Source organism: Spinacia oleracea, chromosome 1, assembly GCF_020520425.1.
Source record: "Spinacia oleracea cultivar Varoflay chromosome 1, BTI_SOV_V1, whole genome shotgun sequence".
Taxonomy (NCBI): Eukaryota; Viridiplantae; Streptophyta; class Magnoliopsida; order Caryophyllales; family Amaranthaceae; genus Spinacia; species Spinacia oleracea.
Window position 1 is genome coordinate 93,199,817 of NC_079487.1, and position 12,911 is coordinate 93,212,727.

A 12,911-nucleotide genomic window follows, 5' to 3' on the forward strand; every position below is an offset into this window, starting at 1 on the left:
TACCCGCCCCGCCCCATTGACATCCCTACTTGCGCGCCAGGCAACGACGTGGCAACGCCCCGTGATCTTCAACCAATTATGCGCTTAGTATTTTTTCTTTTTATTATTTTAGTAAATTCGATTCTAAAATTTGAAAGCCAAAGATCGTAGTTCTCGGACGAGCTGTCGAAAAGATTCTGGAGCAAGCCATTAAGGCGAGCCAATGCACGTTGGCCAAGCGAATGAAGCAGCATCAATAACATCGACGAGCTGAGAATCTGCGATGGCAGCGCTGCTGTGCACAACGAACTATTGGGCTGGGCGCAAGCCTAGCCCATGTTGTACCTATTTTAGTATTTTGCTTCATTTTAAATCCCGAGGCCAAATTTTGGGTCTAGGTGGTGGTGGATTTGGGGTGGGTTTCCATGGTTGTGAGGGCAACATTTGTGTTGGTCTGTTGGAGTTGGGTGGTGATGTAGTGTATAAGTTGGTCAATGTTGGTCAAGGAAGATGAGTTGAAGAGGAGTTTAGGGGGTAAGGTTGATACCCTTGGGGGGGTGGGGACTCGTGGTATAGGGAAGTTGGGGAATGAGAGGGGTAAAGGTAGAGATGGCCAGTTGGTCGGGTTTGACCCAACCCATCCTGACACAACCCATAGTGGGTCACATTGGTCAGACACACTTATGACCTATGATATAACCCAACCCAACCCGGATATTTTTTTGATGTGTTGTGGGTCGGATTTTTTCAACACAGTCCATTTCAACCCACCCCATCGGACCCTACTCAACCCGCCACGCACACCCGACCCACCCAACCCACCCAACCCACCCAACCCAACACACGAATCCAACCCACCCAACACACAGACCAAACCCGCGAAACTCATCCTAATTTAAACAATTTATGTTTAAAATGCTAATAAATTCTAATTTTATTGTGTAAATATACATTATCCACATTTATGTGAGTAAGTGAATAACATAGAATTAATTAATGTAAGTTCATACAAAATTTATAACTTTTTATCGCTTGATTAATCTTCCAAACCCACCTGATCCAAATCATTTCCTAAAACTCATGTAAACTCACCAAACCCACCTTACCCACCGAAATCACATATGTCGTAACTCACCAAACCCATCAAACATACCCGACCTTTGCAACCCACCTTGACTTACGACCCACGGAACCCATGACCTATCATGTACTGTGTCCATTTTTTCCGACACAGTTCACGACTCGACCCACCCTAGTTTAATCGAGGCAGGTCGTGTGTCAATTATCCCCAACCCACGACCCACCCATCCCGCCACGTTGGCCATCTCTAGGTAAAGAGAATCTCTATTATATAAAGGAACAGCTGAGGGCGTTTTGGTAACTCAACTTTTCGTGTCCTCAAGCAAAAAGACGGATATACCCCTGTAATTTATCAGTTGCAACACAAACCTAAACCTTCGGCCGTTCACTTCCTCAACCGTTCACCTCCCCATACTTTCTTTCTCCTCCCTTTTACTCAAAGATCTCATACCTTCGATTCTCTCTCATCTTTGATCTCATCCTCAGGTAATTACAAACAATTCCCTTCTACTCTCTCCTCTCCTTGATCTCTTAAGATCTCAAATGCATTTTTCTTTTTGCATTTTTTTTGCATTTTTTCTTTTTTATTTTTCCTGATTCTTCGTGTAGCAATTACACCAACATCAATGATTTTCAATTGGTTTTTGGATGTGACGAACAGATTTGATTAATTTTGAGAAATTGCGAATATTGTATTTGTAATTTATGGGTTAAGGTTGAAGTATGGCATGGCGACGCAAGTTCGGAGCAAGAACTGTTTGATTCCGACGCTGAGTTCGTTGAGGTTGATCCGAATAATCGCTACGGTAGGGTAAGTATTTCTTAATCGAATTTCATATTTTTTTTTTCACTTCTGTAATTACGACATTTTGGTAAATTACAATTAGGTTATGAGTTTGGAATTAGATCTGGGTTTCTTTTTGTTGTTAGGTGAACTCAGTTGAAACATCTTCCTGCAAAAATATTCACGGATGGCCTCGATAATAGTGCCCTTCAATGAGTTTGTGAGGTATTCCGTATTCTTCTTCTTCCTCCCCTTTTCTATCTTAATTTTTTTTTTGTTAATTTTTTTTTTGTTAATTTTTTGTGTGTCTGATTTTTTTTTTTTTAAATTTTTAATATTGCTAATTTTGCATTTTATGGGGTATTATTTTTTGAGAGTCTGATTTGAATTTTGATGAAGTTTTTGATTTTATACTTTTTAGTGTTCTTTCAAAAAAATAAATAAATTACATTCTGGGTATGATTTGAATTTTCGTAGTGTTACAAAATTTACAATTTATATTTTGAATTTTTGTAATGTTACAAAATTTGCAATTTACTCTTTTTTGATGGAGGATTTACATTCTGGGTATGATTTGAATCCGTAACTACATGATTGTTGGAGGATTTGATGAGGAAGGGAGAATATATGGCATTGGCTTTCCCTGCTGAGCGATGATTAGTGCGATTTGAGTGACACGGATTAAGTGACGGTTTTGTCGTTCGATTAGTTTTAAAGTATTAGAATGGACGGTGCAGATTAGTTTGTAATATTTACATGTGTGTGGGAGGGGTATTTCTTTATCTCCTTCTTTCTCTCTCCTATTTTCACATCTATTGCAATTTGGATGAAATAAAGCTTGGAAATTATGGTTGACGGTTCATTGTTTGTTCTCAAGTGAAGTATATTGCAGGCTTGCAACTGATAGAAAAGTTGATTTGAGGTACTTTAAATAATTTATTTTCCCATAATTTTATGTATAAAATTTCCGTTTATTTTTTGGGGGTTTTGAACCGTTTCTTCTGGGACTTTTGGACTTTAGGGATGACGGAGGGGATCGATTGAAAAACTCAAAGGTCTCATGAATGACGGATATGGAATTGGATATAGAGACGAAACGGTTTTATCATGGCAAATCTGAGATCTTTAAATTTTTGTGATTAGTGTTTTATATCCTGTTAATTTCGAATTTTGTTACTTTAACAAGTGAATGATCGACTTTGTGAAGATTGGTTTTCTTTTATTTGTTGAATTCGTGAGTTTTTATGATACATGTTTTAGATTAATTCTATTGCATTCATTTTCAAATTGTGAGGAACAATTTTAATTTTTTTTAATGAAAAATCAGGTCCAACCGGACTAAAACCGGAATAGACCGGAATAATCAGGTCTGGACCGGAATTATACCGGTCCGGACACCGGACCAAGAAATTTGGTGATTCCAGTTCAGGACCATTCCGGTTCAGGTCCGGTCCGGACCGGTTTTGGACCGGTGCACACTCCTAGGCTTGGCTACCAAGTCATATTTTGAGAAGCCTGATGCAAGCACAAGAGGTAAAAGGTTGAGAAGCATGATGCAAGCACAAGAGGTAAAAGGGCTCAATCAGAGCACGACAATCGTATCATCGAACTTAGTTCCGTAAATCTAAAAGAACAAAATATCCCGATGAGACAGTAAAGCAAGTGAAACTTCTCCGAGCACAATTCCAGCTACTTTCTCAACAAATGACTACGGAACACTGATAACCTTGATGTCTTGGAATATACTTTTGGTTGGAAATGTACCTTGGTGTCTTGGAAAAGTCTTTTGAATGGAAATGTACCTAAATGCGCACAACAAGGTTTCATGTATGTTTGGGGAGGTTGGTTTTTTGTAAATTGTAGGGAATTTAGTAGGTAGAGGATGCTTTTTGAACTTGAAAATTACTATTGTTGTATTAACTTCATTGTTCTTACATATTCCTGCTTTTGTGATAGGTATTGGGTTTATGCCATTGAATTATTCAGTTTTAGCTCAAAAACGAATGTTGACCAAGAATTTGCTATAGAAAACACATTATTTCGTAGCAGATTATTGTAGTGCAGGGTGTAGTACCTTCAGAAAGTTGTTAGGTAAGAGCCGTAATAAAAGATTGCTACGGATTATTAATTTCAGTAGCAAATATTGCTATGGATTCTAATATTGCTGTGGAATGGGCTATCTATTGGAATGGATCCGATGAACTATGTGAACAATATAATAGCATAAATTTTATCTATGTGATGCATACTTTTATTAAGACGAACTTTATGAATAATTTTTATTGCCTAAATTTTAGGGTGATATATATAATAACACAATTTTTTTTAATATACCCGCACGCATCGCGTGCATATAAGACTAGTGATTAAAATGAATAAACAAACAACAACAAAGGAAATGAGAGGTTTTAATACCGACTCCCAAACAAACAACCCCTTACTCTCTTTTAATCAGATCAAACAAATTCCAACCAAATTTAATCAGATTTTATAAATTAAATTAGTTCAAGTTCACCGGCCTAAAAAATGTGTCACTGTTTTCTATTCACTTGATTTTCACTTATTTTTCCTTATCTGAACTTATCTTATCTGAACTTATCTGAACTTAACTGAACTTATCAGAACTTATCAGAACTTATCTGAACTTATCTGAACTTATTAGAACTTATCAAAACTTATTTTAGTTATAAATTGTACTTGGTCAACCCTTATTTTTCCTTAACTTATCTTATATAAATTTATCTGAACTTATTTTTTCTGAAATAAGTGAAAATAAAGTGAACAGAACAGGGCCTAACTTGAGTTCCATACAATTTTTTTCCCGGTTAACTATAGTCACGAATTAGTAGTAGTTTGTTTCTCTGTTGTCGTGAATTACTCCAGCTTATTTTTCCTACCTAAAAAACTGTACGACGAAAAAAAAGACACGAAACAATTTTTTTTCCCATTTTTGGTAAGAGGAGAGAGAAAGGGAGAAGGAAGTTCATTGAAGGTAACAATCTTAACCTCTCAAAAAGTTTGATCTCATTTTTTTTGTTAATTCTGATTGATTTTTGCCCAAGTTGATTGATGATTATCTGTGAATGTTAATATGTTTTTCGATCTGGGATTAAATTCCACTCTTCACGATTGGACCACTTTAACAATTCTGGGTTAATACGATGAATTGATGGTAGTAGGAATGATTTTGAAAGTTTGATTATCAAGTTTATCGATAATTATATGGTGTATGATGAAGCTTAGCTATCAATTTAGGATTATTTTCATATATTTGAGGAGATTATTTAGAATTTTAGGGTTTTTGAGGTGATTTAACGGAAAAAATGGTTGAAATTGGGGAAGTATCTGAACCTAGGGTTTGTAGAAATGGGTCATGTGTGGAGGTAGATGATTGTTTAACGCAAGTGGTTAGTTTGAGTATTGGTGGGACTAGGAGTTCGAGTACATTGGGGGGATCTGGTTCAAGGAATACGAGCCCGGCAGGTCTAACAGGGTCTAGGAATACAAGTCCATGTAAGCAGAAGGTTGTTAAAACGAAACCACGGGGTCTGGACGAAGAAACGGTGGCAACTTTTAGTAAAGCATTACATCCGGATGTTCAGATGGAGGATAATATTTGGGCGATGCTTCCTGAGGATTTGTTGAATGAGATATTAGCTAGGGTTCCTCCTTTTCTGATATTTAGGCTCCGTTCTGTTTGTAAGAGATGGAACTCCATTTTGCAGGATAGTAGCTTTTTGAAGTTTCACTCTCAAGTGCCATCTCATGGTCCGTGCCTTCTTACATTTTGGAAGAACTCTAATACCCCACAATGCTCGGTCTTTAGCTTACCCTTGAAAACATGGTATAGGATTCCATTTATGTACCTGCCCCCATGGGCATTTTGGTTGGTTGGTTCTTCTGGTGGTCTTGTTTGCTTTTCAGGATTCGATGGTTATGATTTTAAAACCTTAGTGTGTAATCCCCTTACACAGGCTTGGAGGATGTTGCCAAGCATGCATCATAATCAGCAGAGGCAGTTAATCATGGTTGTTGATCGCAAGAATAGATCTTTTATAGTTATAGCCACTTGTGATATGTTTGGCGACAAGTCATTGCCCACTGAAGTATATGATTCTAAGATGAACAGCTGGTCGGTCCACCAAATAATGCCTGCAGTTAACCTGTGTTCTTCGAAAATGGCATTTTGTGATTCGAGGCTGTATTTGGAAACACTTTCACCACTTGGTTTGATGATGTACCGTCTGGACACTGGATCTTGGGAGCACATACCTGCGAAGTTTCCTCGGTCATTGTTGGATGGGTATCTGGTTGCTGGTACACAGCATCGTCTCTTTCTTGTTGGAAGGATAGGTCTTTATAGTACCCTCCAAAGCATGAGAATTTGGGAATTAGATCACTCTAAGATCCAATGGGTGGAGATCAGTAGGATGCCTCCCAAATATTTTCGAGCTTTACTGAGGCTATCAGCTGAGAGATTTGAGTGCTTTGGGCAGGATAATTTGATCTGTTTTACATCCTGGAACCAAGGAAAAGGCCTCCTTTATGACGTGGACAAAAAAGTTTGGTCTTGGATTGTTGGCTGTGCTCTGCAATCATACAACAGCCAAGTATGTTTCTTTGAGCCAAGATTTGATGCATCCATCTATTGACCTTGATTTTGTTTCTTCTTTATGGAATGTACTCTCAAAGAGGATTTCGTGGGGCTTCTTTTGGCGTTTTCAGTCTTCAACCATGTAAATTTCATGCCCTTCATGCCTCGTATTGCTTCATCTAGAAATAACGTTTTTCAGTTCACTCATATTCATGTGTCCAAGATAAAGCACATTGTTTTGTTGATGTTAGAAATTTAGTGGCTGTTTCATGATGAAATTATGTCAACACATATTCCACATTTGCCGAACAATTTTGCTTCCTGATGAGTTCACTACAGCAGTGGTCTTTTGTTTAGGCATATGATTGGCCATTTTGACTGGGGACAGTGATTCAGTGCTGATGCGACATTTGGTATGCAGTGGATTAGGGTTGGTGAGATTTGTAACTGGAAAAGTAAGCATGAACTCCATCTGCGGAAGAATATGAAAGGATCTTTTTGTCTCTCCAACTGTTGTATACTAATAGACAATGTCAAGCATTTCAAGTTTTCAATGTAAATTTCTATCAATCTTGGTAATTGTTATACACACACTTATGTTTAGTGCTTTTGTAGCTTGTATATGTGCTGAAATCATCTTGCTAACTCGTCTTTCTCTTAACATATTCTCGTATTATCTTTGGAAATTAAGTTTACGACGATCTGGCTGCTAATGGTTCAGACTTGGAATGGATGCCTATGAGTTTCATTGCTGTTTTCGGCTGTCTAAAATTGCCAGTTTCGCAATTGTAGGTACTGCTACCAGCTGTGATGGTTGCTTGCTCTTCCCTATTGCTAAAATATCATCTCGAGAAAGCAATAATGTAATGACGATGAATATCTTTTCTTGTTACCTCCAAGAGGATTCTGAATTTAAACTACCTTTTTTTTTGTGTAGTTCATTTTCAGTGTCCCAATCACTTTTAGTACTTGTCTAGCCTTAATTATGCATTTGTTATGTCGATTATTCATCTGATGCACACATTTAATAGTTATCCTTTTGCATCTATTGGTGCAACTCGAAGGTTGTCAAGGCTCAGCTGTGTAAGAGCTTTATTTCATTGATAATTTGAACAGTATCATTCAGGTCTTACCTACACTTCAATTTGTACAAGCAATGTGGTGTTTAATGGTTTAGTTTCTCAATGATTAGAGGGATATGCACAATTATTCTGTATTTGTTAGGTTACAAATAGTCATGGGTCTTGATTATCGTTATACACAGGCTGCCATAGCCTTGTATGGCCTGTTGGTATGAATTTTGGTTTTGGTGCAGGGAAGTCAAACTGGCCAGTACTCACTGAAGTTACTAGCTCCTGAACCCACTGAAGTTGTTTACACTTTTTGCAAAGTTGTTTATTCAATTCTATCACATTATCTTTGTTGTGTTCTCCACATCTGCTTCTTCGTGCCAGAACCAGAAGTTAAGTTAGGTGTATCAGAATCTCTCAATATTGCATCATTAGTGTACCAATATTGCATCATTAGTGTACCAGAAGGTTGGTAGATTTAATAAGCTTTAAGATTGATGCATTAGTGTTATGTATTTTGCTTATGGTTGTTTATATATTGGTGGATCCGGTGATAAGGATTGGATTGGAAATTTGTTATTGCCTTTTCTATTATGTTTATTGAATAAGAGGGGATATCTTAGGAGAAATAAAAAAAAATGTCTCGCAGTACATCCCAAATACTGTTTACTTATGTGTGGTGGAAGCAGAAAACATTATACTGTGTAGTGGCTTTTTTTACCATGTGAGTAGGGAGACTGGGGATTTGTAAATCTGTCAAATTCTTGGGTATACTGTCTGTTGCTATAACGTTATTTTTTGATTTACTTTTCATCTCTTATTGATTTTTATATTTCCTAGCAACTACTATGAATGTAAATATAGAGCTTTGTCAAAAGCTGGAGTGCGGAACTGTTGACCTGATCAATTCAAGAAGGTCTGGCAAACCTTTGACTTGGGTGGCAATGTAGAGTTTGTTCTTTGTTGTGGAGAAGTTCTTAGTGATAGTGTGATTGACATGCGGAGAATCAGAACATGTCCTGAAATTTTTGGCAAGGTTCAAACTGGGTGTTCTTATTGTGAGAATTTGGGTAGCCTTGAAGAGTTTGTTCTTTGTTGCAGAGAAGTTCTTGGTCATACACATGTGGGAAATCGGAACATGTTCTGAGTAATTTCCTGCCAAGTTATGGACATACTTGAGAGTCAGCCACTCAGCTCTGCCCAAATAGACTGTCTGATGTTGAGGCTGTGTACATATTTACCTCCCAAGGCAAGAATAAAACTGGGTTTTCTATTGTGATAATTTGGGTGGCCTTGAAGAGTCTGTCCTTTGTTGCGGAGAAGTTCTTGGTCATACACATTGGGGAATCGGAACATGTTTTGATTTATTTGTTGCTAAGTTATGGTCCTTAAGGACATACTTGAGACTTGAGAGTCAGCCCAACAAGACTTCTGTTGACGAGGCTGTCTACATCTTTACCTCCCAAGGCAAGAATCAAACTGGGTGTTTTTATTGTGGTATGTTGGGGAGAGATTAACAGACCATGCTCATTGCAGTTTCTATATTACAAAAATATAATCCCTCGTCTTCACTTCACCTTGAAAGTTGAAACTTTACTGTTGGTTTATATTATCTGGTTTCTATTTTTCGTTTCCTTTTCCAGAAAAGTTTGTCCAATCTTGTTCCATTTATTCCTTATTGCTTGTTGTTCTAGTTTTTGTTGCTTGTCAGGTCCGACCATGCTTATGGAAGACTCCTGGGTGGAGTGGGTGGTGTGTTGTATCCTTCTATCCTCTATGGCAAAGGAGCTATTTCAATACCTTTCAAGTTATTCAGATTTCAGGAAGGGCATCTTATGGTTTGTTTCCTTTTTCTTGGGTAACTACTTTAATTCCTTTCCAGACTTACTGTTCTACTGGTAAAATGATAATGATTATGAATAGAGCTCACAATTATATGTCCAATTTGGTGAATTCGGTTCGGATCTATTCGGTGATGTCATTTGATTATATTTGGTTCGGTTCATGTCATATTTAGGTGGTCACATTCATGTCTATTATAAATTGGTTTTATCATGAAAATCAATAGATATTCATTATATTAATTTTCTGTTTGAGATGAGAGGGGTTGAGGGAATGGAGGGTGAGGATGTATGTCGATGACCTCATGACCATAGGAGATAAAATCTTGGTTCATGTGAATTCTGATGTTGGTTAGTTCATGTTGGGTCAATTTCAGTTGGGTCCCAAACAAATTATCTAGTTACCAGTTTACGTAGTGTTTGTGATCTTTTGGGTCAAATAAGTATGGTCTGCTTATAAACACTATTTTTTAATGCTATGGTGTAATTTCTACTTTCCAATTTTATTACATAAGAGTACAATGCAATGCTAAATCCTTGCTTAACTAAGTTAACATAATACAATAATAGAGAAGCCTAATAGGATTGGGTGACTACATTTGAGCTTCATGAACTTATAGTTGTGCCAATTGATAGATGCTGATTGGAATGCAGTCAGTGGCATACTGGCTGTAGCCTCTGCGTGCTATGATTGCATTTACCGCTTGGGTTGGGTGGAAGGAATCCCAGAAGACATACTGATTTCTATCTGCACATGGTTGCTGCAAAGGAAGGCAGGTAAGTTCCCCTCCTGCTCTTCCGTTCCCGCAGCAAGCCTTGGTTGATACAGTAAAACCTGTGCAGAAAGCAGGAACACTAACTAGTTAGTAAGTGTTATACTTCAAAGTTAATATCTGATTGTAGTTGATGTTGCTTCTCACCGTATTTAGAAGGGGTTTTTATCACGTCGTAGAAGAAATCGTAAGTATTCTGATAGACAAAGAAAGAACCCGGAAGGCTTTGGTTGAGTGTATTTGTAATCTGAGTTAGACGGCTATTGAATGGAATGATCAAATTATTGACGCTCTGCACACAGCTGTTATCGCTGGACTTAGATAAGAAAGAAGGTATGCATCCGAGGGGACCTGTTCCAACTAGCACCATTTTTCTTGCACCTATGTTGTACAATCTCTGTAACCAAATTAAAGGGATAAAAGATACGATGAGCCATGATAGTGCATTTAAAATGAATTATACTGTGATGATGGTATAATAATACAGCTATTAACAGAGTTGCTAAATTAAGTATTAAGTAGGAAATTCTAGGCAAGCTGCTTAGTTTTAGTACATAAGTTGCTTAGAGTTTTTCTTTATTTTTATCTTAGCATTATTAAATGGAAGTCTTCTGCTTCCTGTAATTTAGAGTCATTATGGTAACACTGAATTGGTTGAACTTCTGGGAAGTGAGATTAAAGTCAGTTTAGAACTAGTTTGACACTATTTAGCTGGCCATCTGGACACTCCAAATAAGGCTCATTTTATCCACAAATACTGAAGTGTTTTGTCTTGGTCGACTCTTTTGTTTTGGTACAAAACATATATGGGTTTGGGCTATCCATATGTCTCATGGACCAGTTGCTGTTTTTGAGCTTGGTAATATAGAAGACACAATGTAGATTATGAAACAACACAAGGAAAACTGCATAGATATTTACTTAAAATCAACGGATTGCGTGGACAATATAAAATGTCTCATTTCCTTTATAACATGGATGAAAAAATTGTATAGGAAAGAGCCTTACTGTTATCTGTGAAGTAAGTGTATTCATGAGAAGATCAGCGAATCCTTCCCCATCGTATATACGACTACTGTCATATCTCTCAGGTTGAAGATAGTTGTTGAGGTAGTCATTGCCTCCAATGTCAATTAGAAAGACTGATTTTGCGAGGTATTGGGTTAGCTCATCCTGGTTTTGGAAAAGCAGTGGTAATTTCAGTGCAACTGTCTCCTGAAATTGGGATATCTGTCCATTCAAGGATGTCCGCTGCCCCTGAGAAGAGGTTAGTGTTAAATGCTGCTCTTTATCACTGTTAACTATAAGTAAAGATAGATAACATAATTCTGTTATTTTGATTTACTTTAACTAAGTGAATTTTTTTTTTTTTTTTCTGTCTCTTTAGAACTCTAAGATACAGAGGTACGAATCCTATAGAACATATCCTGTTCAAGTAAGGTCGTACTTTAACTAAGCGAACTTAATTTTCAACTTGATTAAGTTTGATGCCTACAATTCATGCATTGGTCTTAAGTGGAGTAAATGTCAAGGAGGTACCTACTGCAGTTGAAAAGTTGCATTGTGGGTTTCGGAAAACTTGTTTTTGTTTACTTAAATTTACCCTTCTAAATATCATGCCTATTTGTTTGTAGCATGTTTAAAGTTCCCCGAGTCCTCAAGAATACATTTATTTATTTATTTTAAATTACATGTTTTTGTTGCTTAATAAAGAGCAGGTGGATGAATGGATCAAAAACACAAAAACTTGTTACTTTTACTCAAGCATAAGTAAGCTTACATAATGTCTTCCAGTTTCATCAAGTATCCCTGCTGCTGCTGATGCGTAGTTGATTCCTCTCAGTATATGTTTGCCGAATGATGTTAGTGAGAAGTATGGCGGTATAATGGGCAAACCCAGGTACTGTGCTGTTATGAGAAATAAAAAAGAAATGAAGTCAGAATCAATGAGCAAAAAAAGATTAAAGGAGTTGGGGTGTAAATTCCAGTTACCTCCGTAATCAACAACAGTAAGACCATTGCTGAAACGGCCTGTCGGGCCTCCAGAGTCTATCCCATACGGGAAGTAATTGGCCTTTGCTGCTGTGACCAAGTAGTTATTATTTCCGTCGTCAATCAGGGAGTCACCAAAGATGAACAAGGCAGGTGTGACTGGTTCCGTTGCAGCACCATCCTGAGCATTGGCTACCACATTCAGCTCAGGTAATAATAATAATAATAAGCAGAGAAATGTGGCAGCGAATGTTACTCTTCTCCTCTCCATTTCTCTGCTCAACTCCCTTCTACTCTCCTCTCTCTTTCTCTCTGTAAATCTGTCTTGGATTTCAGTTTGCAGAGTACAGACTATGCTCGACTGCTTGGCTGTTTATAATTGCAGCGAAGGGTCAGAGTTACTACGCCAGAGGGATGAAACAGTCAAGTCGTAGCGTTAGTTGTTAATGTTTACTTCTATTTTTGGGTACTTTTGTCCTTTTTACAGTCACCCCTGTGTGCTGTTTTTGCAGCTTTGGATTCTGACTACAGTCCACGTAAATTATAAAGAGGTTTGGTCCACATTATTTTTTCACTTATTGCATGAGAAATTTTATAGTTGGCATTCAATTTTTTAAGTGTCACAGTAAACATACAAGAGTAAGCAAGTAGTAGTAGTAATGCACACAAATATCATGGGTCATGGCATCTGCCATCTGGAGAGGTTACAGGGATGGATAAAACCAGAGTAAATGCACATCACTTCTCTGTTTCCAGTTGTGATTCTGGAGCTGTCCCTGTTTTCTCCTGCAGTTTATG

The 12,911-nt window shown here is 37.5% G+C and overlaps 2 protein-coding genes across 2 annotated transcripts; one reads left to right on the top strand and one right to left on the bottom strand.

The window, feature by feature from the left end:
* Positions 1-4,714: 4,714 nt before the first annotated feature.
* On the top strand, positions 4,715-7,378 carry LOC110806068 (F-box/kelch-repeat protein At5g15710). Its single transcript, XM_022011704.2, has one exon. It carries the CDS (start codon positions 5,167-5,169, stop codon positions 6,493-6,495), a length of 1,329 nt encoding a protein of 442 aa, XP_021867396.1. The 5' UTR covers positions 4,715-5,166; the 3' UTR covers positions 6,496-7,378.
* A 2,487-nt stretch (positions 7,379-9,865) lies between these two features.
* On the bottom strand, positions 9,866-12,522 carry LOC110806067 (GDSL esterase/lipase 7). Its single transcript, XM_022011703.2, has 5 exons — positions 12,114-12,522; positions 11,902-12,029; positions 11,130-11,378; positions 10,269-10,518; positions 9,866-10,183 (listed from the first exon to the last, which is right to left on the bottom strand). The coding sequence occupies exons 1-5, from the start codon at positions 12,382-12,384 to the stop codon at positions 9,963-9,965; spliced, it is 1,119 nt and encodes a 372-aa protein (XP_021867395.1). The 5' UTR covers positions 12,385-12,522; the 3' UTR covers positions 9,866-9,962.
* Between the last annotated feature and the right edge of the window lie 389 nt (positions 12,523-12,911).

Excerpts from the sequence above, each read along its gene's own strand:
- LOC110806068 (XM_022011704.2), top strand. The coding sequence starts at position 5,167 with ATGGTTGAAATTGGGGAAGTATCTGAACCTAGGGTTTGTAGAAATGGG.
- LOC110806067 (XM_022011703.2), bottom strand. The coding sequence starts at position 12,384 with ATGGAGAGGAGAAGAGTAACATTCGCTGCCACATTTCTCTGCTTATTA. Across the intron at positions 12,030-12,113 it reads TACTGTTGTTGATTACGGAG|CACAGTACCTGGGTTTGCCC; the intron begins GTAACTGGAATT and ends TTCTCATAACAG. Across the intron at positions 11,379-11,901 it reads ATGAAACTGGAAGACATTAT|GGGCAGCGGACATCCTTGAA; the intron begins GTAAGCTTACTT and ends ACCTCTTCTCAG.